This window comes from Enhydra lutris, unplaced genomic scaffold, assembly GCF_002288905.1.
Source record: "Enhydra lutris kenyoni isolate GAN:26980312 unplaced genomic scaffold, ASM228890v2 scaffoldscaffold5, whole genome shotgun sequence".
In the NCBI taxonomy this organism is placed as follows: domain Eukaryota; kingdom Metazoa; phylum Chordata; class Mammalia; order Carnivora; family Mustelidae; genus Enhydra; species Enhydra lutris.
This window is the reverse complement of record NW_019154089.1, coordinates 38,603,703-38,623,126: the sequence shown is the minus strand read 5'-3', so window position 1 is coordinate 38,623,126 and position 19,424 is coordinate 38,603,703. Positions and strand designations below refer to the sequence as shown.

General features: G+C 43.3%; 1 protein-coding gene across 1 annotated transcript in view; it reads right to left on the bottom strand.

Annotated features, from left to right (window-relative positions):
• Positions 1–16,143, bottom strand: part of LOC111141274 (chondroitin sulfate proteoglycan 4-like) — a 48,260-nt gene extending 32,117 nt beyond the window's left edge. The window contains exons 1-3 of the mRNA XM_022493724.1: positions 12,690–16,143; positions 10,815–11,285; positions 6,292–6,468 (exon numbers count right to left, since the gene is read on the bottom strand). Of these exons, the coding sequence (XP_022349432.1) occupies positions 6,292–6,468; positions 10,815–11,285; positions 12,690–16,097 (4,056 nt within the window). The 5' untranslated portion in view covers positions 16,098–16,143. The remainder of the gene's footprint in view (positions 1–6,291; positions 6,469–10,814; positions 11,286–12,689) is intronic.
• Positions 16,144–19,424: the final 3,281 nt, after the last annotated feature.

The following is a 19,424-nucleotide window of genomic DNA, read 5'->3' as shown; positions in this document are numbered from 1 at the left end:
CATGGAAAGGCAGGGGTAGAAGCAGGGACACCAGTTAGGAGGTGACTATAGTAATCCTGGAGAGAGATGAGAGAAGAGAGTGGCCCAAAGTTGTTGAGGTGGTAAGACGTGGTCGAATTCTGGGTGTGTGTTGAAGGGGAAGCCAACGGGGGGAGGGGAGGGAGGATCTGATGAATCAGATGTGGTGAGGTGTGGAAGAAGGCAAGGGGGCAGAATGGCTCCATGACGGGGACCTCAACAACTAGAAAGACAGGGTTACCACCAGCTGAAATGAGGAGAGCTGTGGAGGGGGTGGGTTCTCGAAGTAAGATCAGGAGTTCAGTTGTGAACATGTTGAGCTGAAAACAGGTACTTAGACACTAAATCCCATTTGAAGGAAGGAGGCTCTTTCGAGTTTCTATAATCATGCAGTCACATGGTATTTCACGAACACTAAAAATGGGTGGCATTATCACTCACTAAATTTTCACATTTCTATCCGTATTTATAAATGTCTTCCCTATAGAAACATTTTCAAGCTTATGTCATTCTGTGCTCTCTGACTAGAACCTTATCATCTTCTATGCTTGATACCAACCTATTTAAAAATTCAATCCTGATTTAATAGTTACCTCTCTGATCTAAAAGACTGTTTTCTTTAGTAGCATAGGGAGTTTATGAAATATCTTAATTCATGCTCACTTATTCCTAATAACTATTTAAACAGAATTTAAGAAAGGAATATCAGAAATTATATAAGATTCCTAACTTTTCATGTGAGGCACAACATGCCACGTTAGCTATGTAACCTTGGGCACATGTCTTAATTTCCCTGTGCCTTAATTGCCTCATTAGTAAACTAGGAATGATAGAATTATTATATATAATGAGTGATTTAAGATATGTAAAGTACTTAGAACAAGCTTCACCAGGCAGATAGTAAGAATTCAATAAATATTAGCTCTATAATATCCCATCTTCTTCATCAGATTCAGTTCTGAGGATTAATATAATTTTTTTAAAACATTACTTAAAAGTCATTTGGGGTGTCATGATTATGATTATTGGAACTGTTCTATAACATGCACGGTGGGTTTTGTTTAATCCTCTCCATAATTTGGGGTGGGCTAGTTCATCTGTTTCATGATGGTATTGTCGATGGATGTTCCTGTATCTTGGCTTTTGGAATATGGCCACTGAGGATTTTTCAGCCCTAAACTCTAAGGGTATCAATTCTTTAACAGCTACCAGAAATGCTCATCAACCTAATGTTCAAATCATAAGGTTTTGGTCTTCAGTTAATCCATGGAAAGGCTACAGTGTTTATAAAATATATAATCGGACTATTTAACAAAATTCCATGGCCACTAATTCTACTTTTCCACTTTTCGTATTTTAAAATCCATCCGGGTATGTTTTTTTCCTTTCTTTAAGAACTCACGCTGATTCGGAAACGTACTGCCATGCTTGTCTCGTGACTCTGAGATGCTCATTTTTTCCAGCACCGGGCACACAAAAGCTGAATGAAGCACGTTTTCCACGGCAGCTACTCCTCTGTGCAACTCTGCTTTTGCCCCTTCTTGCTTCTGGAATATACTATCTTTCCAAACAACTGGAAAACCTGCCACTCAAAACAACACTAGTAACCTGAGGTCTTTATTTCCACTCCAACCGGATTTAGTTCAATTAACAGCCCCACTCTTTGGGTGAGGCTCGACTGAGAGCAAAGTCCTTGGCCATAGCCACTACAGGTAGATGGGGAGAAGAAAAACAAAGATTGAAACTTGAATGTGGAATTCCAAGTGATCCAAAGTCCAAGAGACATAACAGTTTAAGGAATACATACCTGAAAAAAAATTAGCACCTTAATTGGAACACATTTTTAAAAATTCAACTTTAACTTATAAACGGAAGGTCAATGGGATTGAGAAACCTAATTATAATCCAGTATAATCCTAATTATGATTCTAATGTTTAAAAAAAACAGACCTTTGTTTTGAGTTTCAGATGAGGAATGTGAAATGTTTATAAAATTACTATCCCACTATCTGACCCTTCTAAGCCTTCCGTCAAAATCTCTGGCTTTGCTGCCTTAATTCGTCCACGGTCCCTGGCTCTCAACGCTTTTTTTAATGATGACAAGTGCTTATCAGAAACAAACAAATGATTCTATTTTTGGTATAAAAGACAACAACAAAACAAAATGTACAGTATCGAAAGCCAAAGTTGAAAAACAGGAAAATGAAGCCCCCTTGTGGACACAAATACATTTGATCAGGTATGCACCAAAATTTCTGGTGATGCTTGAATACAAAAGTACTCAGTAGAATATATTTCAGAGTAAAATGCAAAGGATTCACCAGAGTTGGTCTAATCCCAATTCCTAACTCCAGTCTGTCATGACAGAAATGATTTTCTGTACCACTGAATGACTTTGGAGACCAGCCAGCCACAGGTTCTGTGGCTAAATGAAATGTTTAACGTACATCAGGAGAAACAAGTGTTAGGTTATGCTGGGACAGAATGGTTAATGTTCAGATTTCTGCCTTTAAACTCCTATCCAGAGTCTGAGATGCTATCAGCTGGTCTGCCCACTAGGCTCCCACTTCCTTTTCCCAGGTAGACTATAGATAACCCTTCTTGCCACTTGCTCCAAGCTCTGATGACAAGGAGTGTGGGTAGTCATAGGGGATAATCTGAAGGTCTTGAGAATGTTCTGTTTGAAAAGTCAAAGACAGCATAAAACCCCACAACTATGGTGGTTAATTTTGTGTCAAGTTGACTAAGCTGCAGGGTACCCAGATATTTGGTTAAACATTACTCTGGGTATTTCCAGGAGAATGTTTTTGGATGAGATTAACATTTAAATCAGTTGACGGAGTAAAGCGGAATCACTCTCCCTTACGTGGGTGAGGCTCATACAATCAGTTGAAGACTTAAGTAGAAAAACAAAACGCAAAAACTGATCCTTCTGTGAGTAAAGAGAATTCTTTTCTGTCTGACTGCCTTTGAACTGGGACATCAACTCTTCTTGTTGACCTTCATATGGGAACCCAGCCCTTGGCTCTCCTGGGTCTCTAGCCTGCTGACGAAGCCTACAGATCTTGGAACGTGCCCACCTCCATAATCACATAAGCCAGTTCCTCGTAATAAATCCAGATATATGTATTTTTACAGACACATGCACTAATCCACAACTCAGTCATGGTTTTGCTGTCAAGGAAGAGGAGGCTCAGAGAAATTTTGCTCAAGTTGAGCAATTTACAAACCTTGAACTCTGGTCTTTGAACTTTAACCCAGAACTTTTAAGGCAGAGAATGCGATTCTTACCGGATAAATAAGTGAATAACTCAGAGAGAGCCAGAGTCGAATGACCACATCCATTGAAACTGGGAAGTTGTACTCTTCCTGGACTAGATCCAGGCTCTCCAGGGAAGAAGGTAAGAATAAAGGAAATGGCCCTTGCTCCCAGCGACTCTTTCCTTTTTCTTGAAAGAAACACTCTGGAATCAAGGATGCGGGCAAGGGTGGGAGCAAACTGCCTGAGCAAGCTCAAGGTTCTTGGCAGAGACTGTATTTCCTTAATTTAAAGGGAAGATGGAGACAAAGGCTAGCATACACACATTCTTCCTCTCACAATTTAATGTTCTGAAGATCTTAAATTGACAGGAATATTTCAATATAATAAAGCTATTATTAAGTTGATGGTGCCTCTTATAACGAACGGTGACTCTTATAACGAACGGTACCTCAGAACGGAAAGCCAAACCCACAACGGGGCTTCAATTCCTTTCCAGAAGGAAGCCCAAGAGTTCACTGCTTTATTCCTTGGTCTTCCTCACCCACAGCGGGCTCCTGCTCTTCTCCCATGATCAGTCTACATTTTAGGTCTGTCCCCTGGATCTTTCTCATCCTACAGTTTTGCACCACAGGGCAAGGTGCCCAAATCCTCGGCTGAGGTTTCTGGGCGAACACGTATGTGTTCGGTACAACTGCTGTGGACTTACTCCCTGAAGTCCACATGAGCGCGAGCAAGAAGCCCCGCAGCTTTGGTGCTTGACCACATGGATGCACTGAGAGAGCTCGAGGCAGTCATGGGTAGCAGGCAAAGTGGCAGAGCATGGTAGTGAGACAGCCAGACTTTCTACTCCTTCCCCTGGTGCCGCGCTGGGCCTCGGTGCTCCCATGAGGAGGAGGACATCAGTAACAGCAGGTGCTCTGTAGGATTGTGAAAATGACACCCCTTCCAGAAGATGTCCAGTACTGTACTCCGTAAGCAATAATAAATGTAAACTTTTATAACTATAATATAAAATAATATAACTATAATAATATAACTTTTATAATATAAAATAATAAAATAATATAAAAATATAAACTTTTATAACTGTGCTTAATAATCCTGGACACCTACGATCCCTCCCTCGAGCCAACAATGTAGCGCTTAGATCGCTTTGCTAAGAATGAGTTCAGGAGATGGAAACACCCCAAGAATCTGTGAGAACAGAGGAAGGCCTACAAATGGGACCAGCTAGAACGTCCAATTCCCAGGCTGTCTGGACAAGGACTGTGGAGTACATGCAGGATAAAGTGACACGTTCTGAAGGTATCAACGCCCTTAGTTTTTCACTTAACACATAGAGGCCGAAAAATGAGCTGAGCCATAAAATAACATAAAGCACTAGAAAGTCTGTTCCTAAATCCAATTATATTGAGCAAATAAAAACAGATTTTTAAAAACCCCAGCCTGTTTCCATGTTTAACAACATAAAATTTTCTAGTGAAGTTAGCCCCTGGTAAGCTCTATTCCTATCCACCTTCTGACTACCCAACTTCCTCTGGACTTCTAAAGAATCTATTATTAGCTAGTGCCCCTCATGAGTGGTGTAAACAAGGCTGAAGTTGTCAAAAACGTGTGTGGGAAGATTTGTTTTTAATAAATTTCAAAGTGAACACCTTCAGATTCCTGTGTCTGGGCATACCCGATGAATGTGTCCCCTAGAGGCTGAAATGCGTGAAGGGTCAAGGATTCTTCCAGAAATGCAGCTCTCCTAAAGAAAGAAAGAGCCTGGTTTCTGAAACACGGGCCAGTATTGGTGGGAAATGGACAGTTTATACTTTCATTTACTCATCCGTTCAACAAATATTTCTTATTTATTATGTGTCCGTCATTGCTGGAGAGAGCCTGAAAAGGAGCTTGGACAAGTCACTGGGCTCGTGTGCTGTCACTCTGTCCTCCGCCTGTCACTCAGCTGTCAGCCAATTTCCTCATCTGTCCAAAGAAGGAAATGGTAACACATCTCTCAGCGAGCTATAAGCCCTTAGAGTGATACCTGGCACGTAATAATGGCTAGCAATTATTTTGTGAGCATTTGCTATTATAATAGCTACAACTCTTCTCCAAGCCAGAACAAACTCATGCCCAAGTCCTTAGAAGAAGGGACAGTAAGAAGGAGTGGTTTAAGACCAAGACAATCTACTGGGTGAAAGCTTTGGGATACTTGAGTGTGAGCTGACACAAATGGGTTCACCAGCATTGACATCAGTATGCTGCTGTGGGAGAAGATGGCGCCATAAGAGCCAGAGGAACTCCTACGCATCAAGCCCTTTGTGTGGCCAATAGAAGCCATGACATTGCTTCAGGGCCCCAGATCAGGACAGGAACCAAATGGTGGACATCATGTGATTGCCAAAACATGTTTATCTGTGAATGCCTAAGAAGCACCCCCAGGGGATTCTCAGAAAAAGTGAAGGGTGATGGAAGTTCCCAGAAACAGCAAAATACCCTCACATGACTGTACAGTGGTTTTTTAAAATCCTGATACTGCTATAAGCCTTGGAGTTTTTCGGTAATAATGCTACCATTTATTGAGTCCCAACCACACGTCAGGAAGTGTGGGAGAGTTTTACATCATTTTCTCTCTTACTCCTCACAACTCTGCTTCTATTTCCCACCACCTCAATTAAAGCGCACTGAAGGACTACATAAATTGCCCAAGGTCACACATTCAATACCAGGGAGGTGATTCTCACCTTCCCACCCTAACTAGAAAAGGCTGTGCTTCGGGAAATACAGTGCAAATGACACCCACTCAAGAGAGACAACACGCCAGTAACTCATTGGGATTCCTCATCTCCCAACAGTTTCCCAACAGAATGTCCCCATAAGAACTGCCATTTATTTAAAACCAGTAGGAATGTGTTAATCATACGTACATAGTCATATTATTTAACATTAGAAACAATATGAAAGAAAATCAAATGGGTAGCCCCAATGTTATTATGATAAATCAAAAAGCACGGAGCACCTACCTGAAGGATTTTGTTGGCTGTTATCACCGGAGCCTCATCATTTACTGATTCCACAGTTACAAAAAGAGTTCGGGGCAAGCTCTGTTTTCCAAGTTCTGAGCTATTTGCAAAGACGGTGAAATCATCAAGAAGCTCCTCGCTACCATCATGCATGTAGTAAATCAATTCATTTTCCACCTACAACCACCAACAACAAAAATCACCAACTTGCTGAAATGTGATTTTAAAATATGAAAATATAAAAATATGAATCAATTACTATAATCCCAATTTTTATGTCTCTCTAAAACACAGGAGCATGGGTTCATCCTAGGAGGTCTGATTCTGAGTGTAAATTATGATGGGAGGGCTAGTTTTCATGAAGTGATGCCACGTCCTAGGAAAAAGTTGAAAGAGGAATGGAACAACGCAGCAGACAGTGTAGGAAAGAGACCCTTGGACTGGTAATCAGGGGACGAGAGTCAAAGGCTATTTCTAACACGGAAATATGCTCTAGGTAAGTGATCCAATCCAGCTGTCCTTTGCATGGAACAGCACCCACTAAAATTCAGACTCTACTTGTTTACTTACAGTGACTAATTTGGAGTTGCGGATTACTTTGCTAGACAATTCAGAATGTTAGGTTTAGGCTCTGAAGCTCCTACCCTTCTACCCATTTGTTGGATTTTGTTGTTTGAAGACATCTGGAGTAGGGCAACTATTAAGTTACCCCAGACTTCTCTTTTCTGAACTAAGCATGCCTTATTCCTTTAACTGTTCTTTGTATGAGAGACTATACATGTAATCTCCTAGTTCTGTTCCTCCTTCAGAACACACTCATTTTTTGGGTGCATCTCTTAGCGGATGCGAACCATAACTAGCTATCGAACTAGCTATATAACTAGCTTTCTTCTGTGGACAGAATATAGGAAAATATATCAAAATCAAATTTCTATCAAGGTAGATTTTCCTTACTGTAATAACACAAATGAAAACATTCACTTTTATCCCTGTTAGATTTCATTTTCTAATTTTCATTCTGAAATGGTTATCAAATGAATTAATTACTCCTCTTGGATTTGTAATAACCACAAATTTGATCAGAATGCCTCTCATGACTTCAAGGCTCTGATGGAAAATACTGAAGAGCACAGGATCGTAATTAGAGATGAAGAGAATTTCAAAGCTAGAAGGAAAGTTGGCTTCAGTGAGTCTGTGACTCAAACACAAAATGGCAGAGAACTTCCAAAGCCCAACAGGAGTAGCTGAACTTCTGAAAAAGTCTCTGGGGTTGTGTTTGTTTTGATAAAATACTGCCAGAAATTTTAACAGTTCAACTTTGGCCGTTCCTATGGTGCACTTCCTTTGAGCAAATACTTTTGATCTCTCGGAGGTGCTTCTGACAAGAGTTGAAAAGTTCAGTAAGAGTCTCAAGGGAAAGTTGTGGCCATTTGTCTACAGGTGCTATGAGAATTTCTTTGGAGTTCCGTGGGCAGAGGAGTTCCAGACCACAGGCCTGATCACAAGTTCTGAAACACGCTGTTTTAAGCTACTTGAAAACAAACACAGAAGATGGCATTGATCAGAATGTGAGAGAATTTGTACTTAAAACGCTTTAGGAACCTAGAATTTAATACAGGTTGCCTCCTCGGTATCTTTCCTGGAGAAATAGAGCATTTCTTCAAAGGAGTGGCACGCCCCCAAGTTATATGCCATTTAATATGTATTAACGTAAAAGTAAAGAGAAGATTTGGTGGGGGGTCGCTTATTTCTCAACTTCCAATACTAGAAAAATATATGCTGACCTGAAATTAAAAGATATCATAAACCTGTAGAAAATCTTGGAAGACTGAAAAGTGTTTGGTTCCTTCTCACCAGTCATGTTCAGGGCGGTGTCATGCCTCTGCTCACTTTCTCCCTCCCTCCTTGCTCCCCATCTCCCCCGGGGTTAAAGATGAAGTAGAAGGCCCTCCCATGCTGGACCTCCCTAACCTCATTCTCAGCTGTCTCCCCTCCCCCACCTGTGGTCCAGCCCCACTAAACTCCTGGCTGCTCCCCACCCAGCTGTTCACTCGCTCTTCCCTCTGCCTAAATACCCTCCCTCCGCGTCCATGTGGCTCACCCACCCATCCCCTCCTCTAGGTATCTGCTCAGATGCTGCCTTGTCAAGGGGACCTCCCCTGACCGCTTGATCTGAAACCGAACTCGTACATACATAACACTGAAGGCGCTAGCATTTCCCAGCTCCCTTTCCTGCTTTATTTTTCTCCATCACACTAAACTTCACTCAAGATGCCTTCCATTCCACTTACTTATTTTTTCTATTGTCTCTCTCTGCCTCCTTCTTTCTCCTACCAGGGCACTACGGCACGGAGTGATGCTGGGTTTGTTCACCCTGTATCCCCACTACCTAAAACTGGCGTGCCTGACACATAACAGACACTCAGAAATGATCTGCTGAATGAATGAAGGTCTAACATGGCCACGGGCTCCTCCAAGCCACTAAACACTATAGCCACCAAATGTTAAGGGTTAGTGCTGCTTTACATGAGAACAACGATGTCGCAAAGCCTGGAGACCTTAGAGTCATACAGGAAGAGAAAGCATGAAGGGGTCATCTGGAAGAGCCGGGACCTTGACTGTGAACAAGGCTACACAATACCATAGATCCTAGAGGGAACACACACACTTGACATAGAGATTTCAATCAACTATTCTAAACGCACACTTCTTACAAAGCACAATCCATAATGAATTGGCCAAGACAGGACTCAAATTTAGTGCTTGGTCTCTCACTTAGCATCCCTGAGGTAAACAGTAGTAAATTCAACTTGCACCAGAGCGCGTGGTCATCTTGGATGGTTTGTCCCGCCTTTGTGAAGGAAGCCATGATGAAGAGATGCCCACAGGAATTCACTAAAGGATCACTGTCCCCAGATCCCCAGCAGAGAAGCACTGATTTCCAAGGTTATTTCCAGCCCTCAGGATTCTCTGCTTCTACCCACGGCTCCCTAATGCCTCCTGGTTCAGTCTAACCCTCCTGACGTATAATTCAAGACTCTCCCCAGTCTGGCCTCAGTTCTCTCTGCCGCTCCTGAGCCCACCTGCAAGTCTTGTGGGCTATTTCCCTGCCCCCGGAACCTACTCACTTTAATGCCTCCGTATCCTTGGCTATGCTGTTGCCTTTGCTCATGTTGCTTTTTTTTGTTGTTGTTCCCCGTTTCTCCTCTGTTACCTCCCTGCTCTTTCCTTCTTTCCTCAAGTCTTGCTTAAGCGTTATTCCCTCTGTGAAGTCTTCCCTATTCTCTTCAATCAGAGTCAGACGCGCCACTCTGCACTTCCTTAGCGCCACTGTGAGAAGGCTCTGCGAGGCCTTGGAAGGGTGTACTTAGAGCAAAGCTTGTGTGACTATTGCCCCCGTCCCCCAGCATCTCCTGAGGGCAAGGGGTATGGCTCCTTACCATGGCAACCTTGCACAGCAACTTGAACAGAAGGGTTTAGCAAATCAGTTCAAGTCCGTTGATAAGATGAAATCCTTAGAAGCATAATAAAGCAGCCCACATGGGTTTATAGCTAACTGGACAAAGGTACCCAGAGATTCCAGGTTGGTGTTAATGGCTTCCAACCTGAGGAGTGCACATTCCCAGGAGCTTACACAGGAAATGGTGGCAAGCTACTTTCAACCCTGAGAAAGTAACGGACATCATTCTTTTATTCACGATAAGAAAGCCAAATGTCACACTAATACCAACCTAGCCCAAAGCAAAGAAAAATGACAGCAGCCCTGAGTTGAGCAGTTATTTTACGCTGAACACCAGACTGGAAGTTGTGTCCTGCTGCTTGACTGTGAGGACTGGGCCATTCAGCCATTGCTCACTGCGCTTACATAGGGCATGGCACAGAGTAGGCACTCTGTCAGCGTCTGTTAACTGAATAATGGAATGACTAGATGAGTAGACCCACTAATGACTAAAGTGCGTCCGCGTTAACTATCCAGGTGTAACGCTTCGAGCGGGACTGACAGTGTGGACCTCCTCCAGCAAGGGGCAGCCAGGGTGGCACAAGGGGCTAGAAACCCGTGACTTAGTAACCAAAGTGGGAGAACCTAGAGATGTTTCACCTAAAGAAGATAAAGTCCAAGGGAACTTGATAACTTTTTCTTTCAAATATTTAAAGAGATTTCAGGAAAGGAGGTATGACTTGTGCTGTGAGCTATCAGAGTCAGGACTTAGAGAAGTGTCTGAGCAGCAGACTTCAGGACTACAAGAGTTTGAAAGAACTTTCTAACAATTGAAATATTTTTAAGCCGGAAGTGCCCATTGCATGAAGTAGTGAGTTTTCCACCACTGAATACACTGAAGCAATGGCTAGATAACCTTTTTATGGGGTTACCATGGAAGGGGCTTCTAGCATCTGTTAGGAGGTTAAACTAGATATTCTTTCAAGTCTCCTCACTCCTGAGAGCCCATTAATCTAAATAATGAATAGCATTTTTTTCTCTTATCCCACATGCCCAAATGTATTAACTAACTGAGAATTATTACCTGTTTCCTGGTAAACTTCATTAGCTGTACTCTTGGAAAATCAGAATTTTCAACATAACCATGTTTTGGGGGTTTGAGTAGAACAAATTCACAATCAACTCCCTCAAAATATTTGTTTGGGATTTTGAGATGGTCTTCCAGAAGTGCTTTGGAACCTCCTTCTCGGACTGTGAAATTTTGTACCTCCAGAGGAATCCGCTTAGGGACGATATCCACTAAAATTTCAATTCCATTCACAGCTTGGAAACCATTCACCACATCCAGCAAAAAACGGTCGTGTTGTTGGTCAGGAGCTGTCTGCACATAAAGAATAGCCCCATCATCAATTTCCTGTTGTGTAAAAATCAGAGGTGACTTTGCATCGGCACTGAAGCTCCCTTCTTCTGGTAAAGATTTCTGGAGGTATCCATGCATCGGTGGAACTCTAACAGTGAACGTTGCCTCAGAAGTAATATTATCTTCATGGATAGTCTGGAGTTCATATATGCAATACACAGACACAGAAAGGAAAACAGGTCAGTACTCACAAAAGTCAAGATCCTTGATGAACCAAATGGTTCTCTATTAATGCCAAAAAATGTCTTAAATTACTATCAGGGTTGATACAGAGTTTAAGCCTGGGTCTGTTCTGGTGACCATGTCAATATTTGCATTTAGCCGTGGTTGCAAAGAAAAGTTATGGTCTACAACACTTGACTCACTACTAGTGCATTAACAAGGCGTCATTCACAGCAGCAAGACACCCAGGACTCAGCCAGTTGACTTAAAAGAAATAAAATGGTGTAAGGACAAGGAATAAAAGATGGTTGAAGAAGCAGAAGTTGAATCACTTAAATTGCAAGACTTTAGAGGAATTTTTTCTCTCCCCCTTTTAACTAGCTCAGCATTTTCTATATATATTTAATTTATTGATTCAGCAAAACCCATCTCAAAGCTGTCATTGTAACTGACTTAGAGTCACTGAACTACACACGCCCCCTTGTGGTGAAACATAAATTCTCCAAGAGCCTAAAAAAGGACTGAGAAAAGCTGGGGAGGCCCGTTATTTCCTTAAGCAAACTCATTCAGTAAATGCTTCTGATTTGAGTTCACTTCCTCTTGATGTTATTGGCTGCACTTAGCAAACAAGTAAACTCCTTTGCTGTCCTGAGGGTAGATTCACAACAGCCTGTATCTGTGGCCAGCTGTCATAAATCACAGTTTACAAACCCTGTACAGGATTACCCTAAAACAAACACTCTCTCCTAACTCTGATCAGCAGGGCTTTGCCTGCTGGAAGTTTCTAAGTAGGAGCCCCAGGAAACCAGGTAGTTTCTGGTGTAAGGTCACACCTTTGGTATTCCTGTAGTCTGTGCCAGTTTTATCCATCCATTTCAGGAAACAAAATGAGGCTAATTCAGAGCTAAGGAAATTAACTGTGTAAGATAGCATCTTCTGCTGTTTTAGGAATCCTTTTCATGTTTAAGCTGCTCTAAATTTATATACCCTGCTTCATCACATCACAAATGTAACCCTGACCAAATGAAATACTGGCAGTGTTTCTATAAAAAATGAAAAAAAAAAAGTAAAGATCTCTTAATTTACTATAATATGTACATCATCTCCTAATTTCCAGTTCATCCTACACGAAACAAACATACATATTGTGTGCTGGTGTGCACTTGGCCTTAACATAAGGCTTGGTCACTTATATTCCAACTATAGCACTATCAGTAGTGTCAGAATCATGAAACCTTCCAGCTTTTCCTTTCGATGGCATTTACATTTGGAAAAAAAGTCATTCTGAATACCAGGGAGAAATCAACACAAAAATAGCTCTTAGAAGCAGATTACTCTGGGAGAAAGAGAATGCTCAGTGGTAGGACAGTTACCTACCTGGAGTCTTCCTCTATTCAGTTTTACTGGTTTTCCTTCTTCAACTATAAGGGTTTTGATGAGTGGAACTTGGGCACGATGTTGGTGGCTTTCCGAGTACACTCGTACATAGACGCCCACATCTATATGTATCTCCTTAACTTTCACTGTCAGGTTGAACACATCAGAGTTGCCGCTGCCGTCATGCCTATAAATCACATGTCCCCGCTTCAAGTCATGCTGGGAAAATGAGCGGGACACTGACTGGTTGACTAGCACTCCACCATGCTTTGGGGGCTGTAGCACGTGGAATTCAATCTCGTGGTCTGTTCGGACATCTTGGTTTGTGGTGACACTGAGGTTGGATGCTGTGAGGCTGCTGTCCTCTCCTCTTTGTACAACCAGCCCTGTGTTATTGGCTACCTGGATGTAGGGGTCTGACACACTGACTTCAAGAAGGGATGATGTATAATGGACACCATCTGTCACAAACAGCACAAAGCGGGCGGAGTCTGCACCCCGATGTCTGAAAAGCACTCGCCCTTCCCGCAGGTCATCTTGCCTGAACTGGTAGAGTTTCTGAGTGACATCACTGGCTCTCACCAGGTCCCCGTTTGGGATGCCCCGTCGGGTGTAGAGCAACTGGCCATCATCAAAATCTGAGTCGGGGTCATGGTAACAGAGATCTGCCAGGGTCAGTAGGCGCTGGCCATTCCTTACAACACAAAAGACCTTATCTACCACACGTACTGGTTTCTCATCATTTTTTAACTCTACAGAAATGCCAACTTTGATTTCTGTAGATAAATGTTCTGCGTCAAGATGCCTGACCACTCCCTCTTGGCCTGGTCCCGTGGTGGAGGCCACAAGGAGGAATTCATCATGTTGGGTCTCAGAGTCATCGTGGACATACATCAGCCGCTTCCCCACTATGTCTTGATCAGTGAACGTGGTGATATTGTCATGACTTCCCGGAGGGTCTGAAAAGTTAACCAGTTTCAGCTTCCCATGTTGAGGACTCTTGGTGATTATATATTGGAAGGTCTGATTGTCCAGTGTTTGAGTGAATAATTCCGATTTCGTAATTAATTTCCCTTCTCCTTCTTTTACAGATAACCCTCTGTTAGTTACAATAATGCGGGTCCTGTCTGCTTCAAAGTTTATTCTGAAAGTATAACTTTTGGATTCTATGTGCTTTGCAATAATTAAGAACCTAAAGATATCTTCTGTGTCTTCCCTAGGCCTCTCCCGTGGCTCATAACTTATCTTAGAGTCTGCAATGTCTTGCTGGCTGAAAACGGAGTTTGTTTTCAGAACTTTATTGCCAACTAGCAATTTTCCTTTCTTAGGTGGTGTCAGTAACTTAAAACGCAATTCTTTCTGAGTCACACTCATACCCTCTGTCACAGCCTGCAAGTGGTCAGAGTTCAGTACTTGTCTGCTCAGCTTACTGACCTCGAGAGGAACGTTTTTCAGAAGTACAAACTTTAGCCAGTGTACGGTAATGGGAAATACCAGCTCTTCACTGACTTTCCCTTCTATGTTCACTTGAAATTTAAAGTGATCTGTAACATTTTCTGGCTGTAGTTCTTGAAATGTGCTATGGTACCGGACCTGACCCCGATCAATGGAACGTTGAGAAAAGGTACTAACTTGTTTCCATTCACCCCTTGACCCCTGCTGCTGAATCTGACCAAATTGGGGTGGATGAGTGATAGCATAGCGGGTCTCCATCTCGTGGGGTTCACCATTAACCTCCACCGATAAGTTACTCCGTGTAATCAGAACCACGCCCCCCTGCTGGACGACTACCCCGGTTCTAACAGCCACTTCAAAGTCCCAAGGAACAGCCATGACCCGTAACACTACGGTATTGCTAACCAGATCTCCATCGCTTGCTCTCAGAAGGATCCGGGAGTTCCGATGACCTCTGTGCACGTAGAAAATGTTGCCATCTCTTAAATCCCCATGCGTAAAACCATTAATGGCTTTCCCAGGACCATTGGTGTTTTCTAAAAACCCAGCATCTGAATTGAAGTTGCCAAGAACTGAGAAACTAAGACTCAAGGAATCTGTGTCAGGGTCTGACACGTGTATTACATTTGGAGTCAGTCGTTTCTTAGAATTCTCAAACAGGAGGAGCAAGTTTCCTTCAGGGAGCTTAAGGACCGGGGCATCATTTACTGGAAGGACAGTAATGTTAAACACATATGGAACATGTCCTTGCAGATACAATGGCATTTCCTTCCCGCTCTTGGATGAGACTGAAAACGTAAAAAAATCCCTAGGTTCTTCTGAGCCATCATGGACATACCAAATTTTCCCTTGCCCCAAATCTAACATAGTGAAAGCCTCCTCCATTCCCTGTGCAAGCGAAACATCGATTTGAAGGAACCCATGCAGGGGCATTTCCTCTATTTTAAATAGTATTTCAGAAGGATGGATGCCCACATCTTCGGATGCCACAACCACGTTCATGTGCCTTTTTTCCAGTAAGGCTCGCCCACCTTCTTGGACCTCCAGGTTATTCAGACTTAAGAAATAGCTACTTGCCTGGTGAAGAAAAGGCTTGCGTGCCTCGGGGACGGTAGTGGAAAGGGGAACTTCTGAACGAAGCAGGTTTTCTGCTGTCGTTATGAAAGGGTTTTCATTATCACTACTCTGCAATTTACACCCGGAGGCTACATCTTTAGACACAAGGGCATTCTTTAATGCTCTCTTTTCTGAGTTGGCTTCCAAGCCTCTTAAGCACCCTTTGAAAGAGATTCCTCGAGCAGATTTCCTGGGCACAGAGGCAAGTTCTAACTTCTTAACTTCTTCTCCCTTACGGTTATCAAGACCTCCCACGAAGAGAGGACCTTCCGATACAAATGGTTTGCTTTGCAAGGGCAGCAACGCCCTCACCCCTTGCTCATCCACCATCAGGTCCAGATACCGTTCTGTGAGTCTGAGTTGAATAACATGCCACTTGTTGTCATTAACTACGCTTAAAGAAGAGAGCTGGGTGTTACTTTTGCTCCTTCCTACATGAGCCTTCAACAGACCATTAACTATTTCCAAAGCAACAAAATTTCCTTGTCTACCTGGCTGAAACAAAAGCAAAGCTTGTTGACTTCCAGTCTGCAAAGCAAATTCCAACAGCCCTTCCCCGCGCACCCTCCATTCTGGGAAGGTGACGTAGGATCTGGAGCTAAAGAAATTGATGGCCTCATCCTCTCCTGCAAAAAATTCATCATTGCATCCTAGTGACACCTCATACACCTTCTTAAAACCAGGGTAAGACCTGAGGGATGCGAGGATCTCCCTCTGGTTAAATACCACACCCTCCATACATCCACGGAAACCGGGAAGCTCTCCATCCAGGTAAGGGAGGTCAAGTTCACCATGGCCTGCTATGTAGATTCCATGTTGAAAGTGCAAACTGTGCATCCCACCAGTGATTTGGCCAGCTGTCTCATAGTGTTTGTCGATAACCAGAGAGATAGTGTTTTTAACATAGTACAGTTCCACTAAATGCCAATGCAAGTCATCCACACGAAGCCTTTGCTCAGAAAGGAGCACTTGTTCACCTGTACCCAAATTCACCCTCACCTGAAAGAGAAAGAATCATAATTAATCAGTCTCATCTCGTAGTAACTTACTGAGAAAACAGGGCCGTCCACAGAGAGAGAGAGAGAGAGAGAGAGAGAAACTTGGACTTGAAACCACTTTCCGCAGGTATGGACTATACAATGAGGCTTAAAAATTTCAGAGTCAGAATATTTCAGGCATGCTGGTAAAATCAGAGGCTATCCCAACTTTTCAAATGGTACACATTTTTATTCTAGTAAAATAACAGGAATAAAATGGATAGGTATTTTGTTCTCTTTCTCTCTCATGGTTTTTCCTCCAGTAATTGAAAACCCACACGTTTTTAAAGATTTAAGGAAATCTTACCCGTAAGTTTCCTGATAGAAGTTCTATTATACAGTAGTCATTTTTCCCAGCTGCAAGGAAAAGTAATCCCTGTGGTTTGCTGGTTTGAAATTTTAATTGAAGAGATAACTCGGGCAAAACTTCGATGATGTTGAGCTCCACATAGCTTTCACCATAAAAAGATGCTAGGGGAAAAATTCAATAAGGAGTATAAATGAGTAAATTCATTACACAATGACAATTCCACTTGAGTGTCTTCTCCCTTCAGGGACTGACCCTGCTGAGGAAAGCTGCCCTGCCCAAGGCCATGGCCAGTTCCTGGGTAGCCCACAGTTCCACTGTGGGGGTACAAAGGTTCAGTATTCTCTTGCCCCAACTCAAAACAGCTTTGATGGGTCAGTCTCTCTTCAGAACTCTCAAGAAGGGTGGTCAAGGCTTCTGTTGAAACTGAATTGCAAGTCTACTTCTCCATGTACCCAATCCCGCTTCCTTCCCTGTCACAGGGATAATCCCACACCACTGGTGGTGAACTGGTGTAAGAGGAGAAGGGACCACATTATTCAGCTATAAAAGATCAAGCCATGAAAGATACAGGGCAAATAGTAGCTATGAAGACTATGAAATTGGCTGTCTATTGCTAAATTGGAATAAAGCTTTGTTAAAAGAGAAGGAAAAGCTAGGAGAGATCTGCTGACAAGTGTGAAATCAAGAGGGCTTCCGTGGTAGCATATAGAGTCCCCCTTTCCTACAGCAGGAGACCAGTGGAAGGTAAGCTCCAACAAAGCTAAGATCCTGGTTGGGAAAGAACAGAACCTTGACATAAGGAACTGGAGACATCTGGGTTGATGTATTCAAATACCTTGGGTCCCTGGTTCTCTCTGGACCCTCTTAGCCTACAGAAGTGGCCTATTTCCCTATTAAAATTGGCGTGCCCTTGGCTGGAAAAGGATGCAGAGGCTTCTCCCCACAAGCAGCACTTGACCTCTGAAGATACACCCCCATCTCACCTCCTGGCCACTTGACCAAAAACAAAGGTTAAGTCACAACATAACCTGTGTGGGGACATGTTGGGCTTGATAGGGGTGGAAAAGGACTAGACCCTAAGGTAGCTGTAGGACCTCTTCAGGTGTATTCTACTCCTGGTAGCTTCCAGAACAGACATACGACTGAGGGTGCCTGATCACGGGGGCACAGCGTGAAGCTGGATAAGGAAGAGTTTAGATTTGGGGGAATTCTCCAAAGGTATTCGATGTAACACCCTGGCAAAGACTACCAGAAACGGTGTGAACTCACTGCTAAAGTGGCTCCTAGATGCATAGAAAATGCGAGACATTTTCTGTCTCACACTGTGAGACAGACACGACAGAATTACCATGACAGATGGATGAGAGAGATGAAAGTGGTACTTCCGGGATTGAGCATAAATAGGACCAGAAGGCACAAGCGAGCGCACAAGATGGCAGCCCAGAGCTCCATCATCACCCTTCTCGCGCCAGCACCTTTCCTCAGCTCACGCATATGGCTGCATGGGCGAATCCGTGGTGCCAGCTGAGGGAGAAACAGAACACCTGAGCATGGTTCACCGATGAATCAGCTTCATCCAACGCGAGCCTGATAACAGCCGCCAACTGCACCATAGCTCCCCTTAGCGGTGACCATGAAAAACAGCAGCAAGAAAAAATGCTCCAAGTGGATAGAACTTTGGGTAGAATGCCTCATCATCCACTTTACACACAGAGAGAAGTGGACTGAGGTTCAGATAAATAAACACTGATCGAGAGTGGCAAATGCCCTGGACAGATGGTCAAGAGCCCAGGATGCAAAAGACTGAAAGAGAAGGAACAAGAAGGTCTGGGATTGATGCAGGTGACCTCTGCCCCCCATAGGTTGGCACAGCAGGAAACCATGGTGCCAGGAAGGGAGACCCAGTAGTCTGGGCTCTCTTACTGAGGCTGAATGCCCAACAGGCCCCCAACAGAGTCCAACACCCATCCCCAGTGTGTTACTATTCCTTGAAGAGAGACCAACTGTCCACTCGGTGTTGAGCTGACTTCAGTGAAACCCTTTCTTTTTTAGACTGGCCAGTGATTCATTTCAAAAAATAAAATAGCCACATATTCTGGGTATCTACGTGCTTTTCTTGCCTCAGATAGCACCATTATATGAAGAGCTCACGGGGTGTTTAATCCACTAATAGGGGAAGCCAAATAACATCACATCAATCAAAGACATGTCCTTTACTCCAAGGAAGGTGTGGTAACGGGCCCAAGACCATAGGATCCACTAGTCCCATCATCTATTACACGGCTGAGGCTGGGGCCCCGAAAGAGTGCTAGAACAATCTGATGAAGGTACAGCTGAATCACCAGCGCAGAAGCGAGACTCTAGTGGAGTGAGGGTCCGTCCTTCCAAGACTTGAAGTGAAAGATATTTACATGGTCTTTAAAGATCTTTAAACACCTCCTGCTGTATCTCCAGGAGGTGTAATATGTGGGTCTGAGAACAAATGTCGGTCCCTAAGAACAGTCCTGGATAAGGCTCCTGCATGATTGTCTCCATCTCAGATTCTGCTTCCTGAGGAACCCAGTCTTCAATGTCTGCTTCTCTGTTCCTACAACACTCTGCGTATTCCTTTCTTCCAGCATTCACCATGTTGTACTGAAATTCCTTGCTTATTCATCGATCTTCTGGAATAGTCCATGAGTTTCCTGTGATCAGGGGCCATCTCTCTGTTTATCTTCGCCTCTCTAATACCTAGCACAGCGCCTGGCCACAGGTGGCATAACAGGTTCTGTTGGTAGCCCACTGAGATCCCTTTTAACAAGCTGGTATAACCATCCT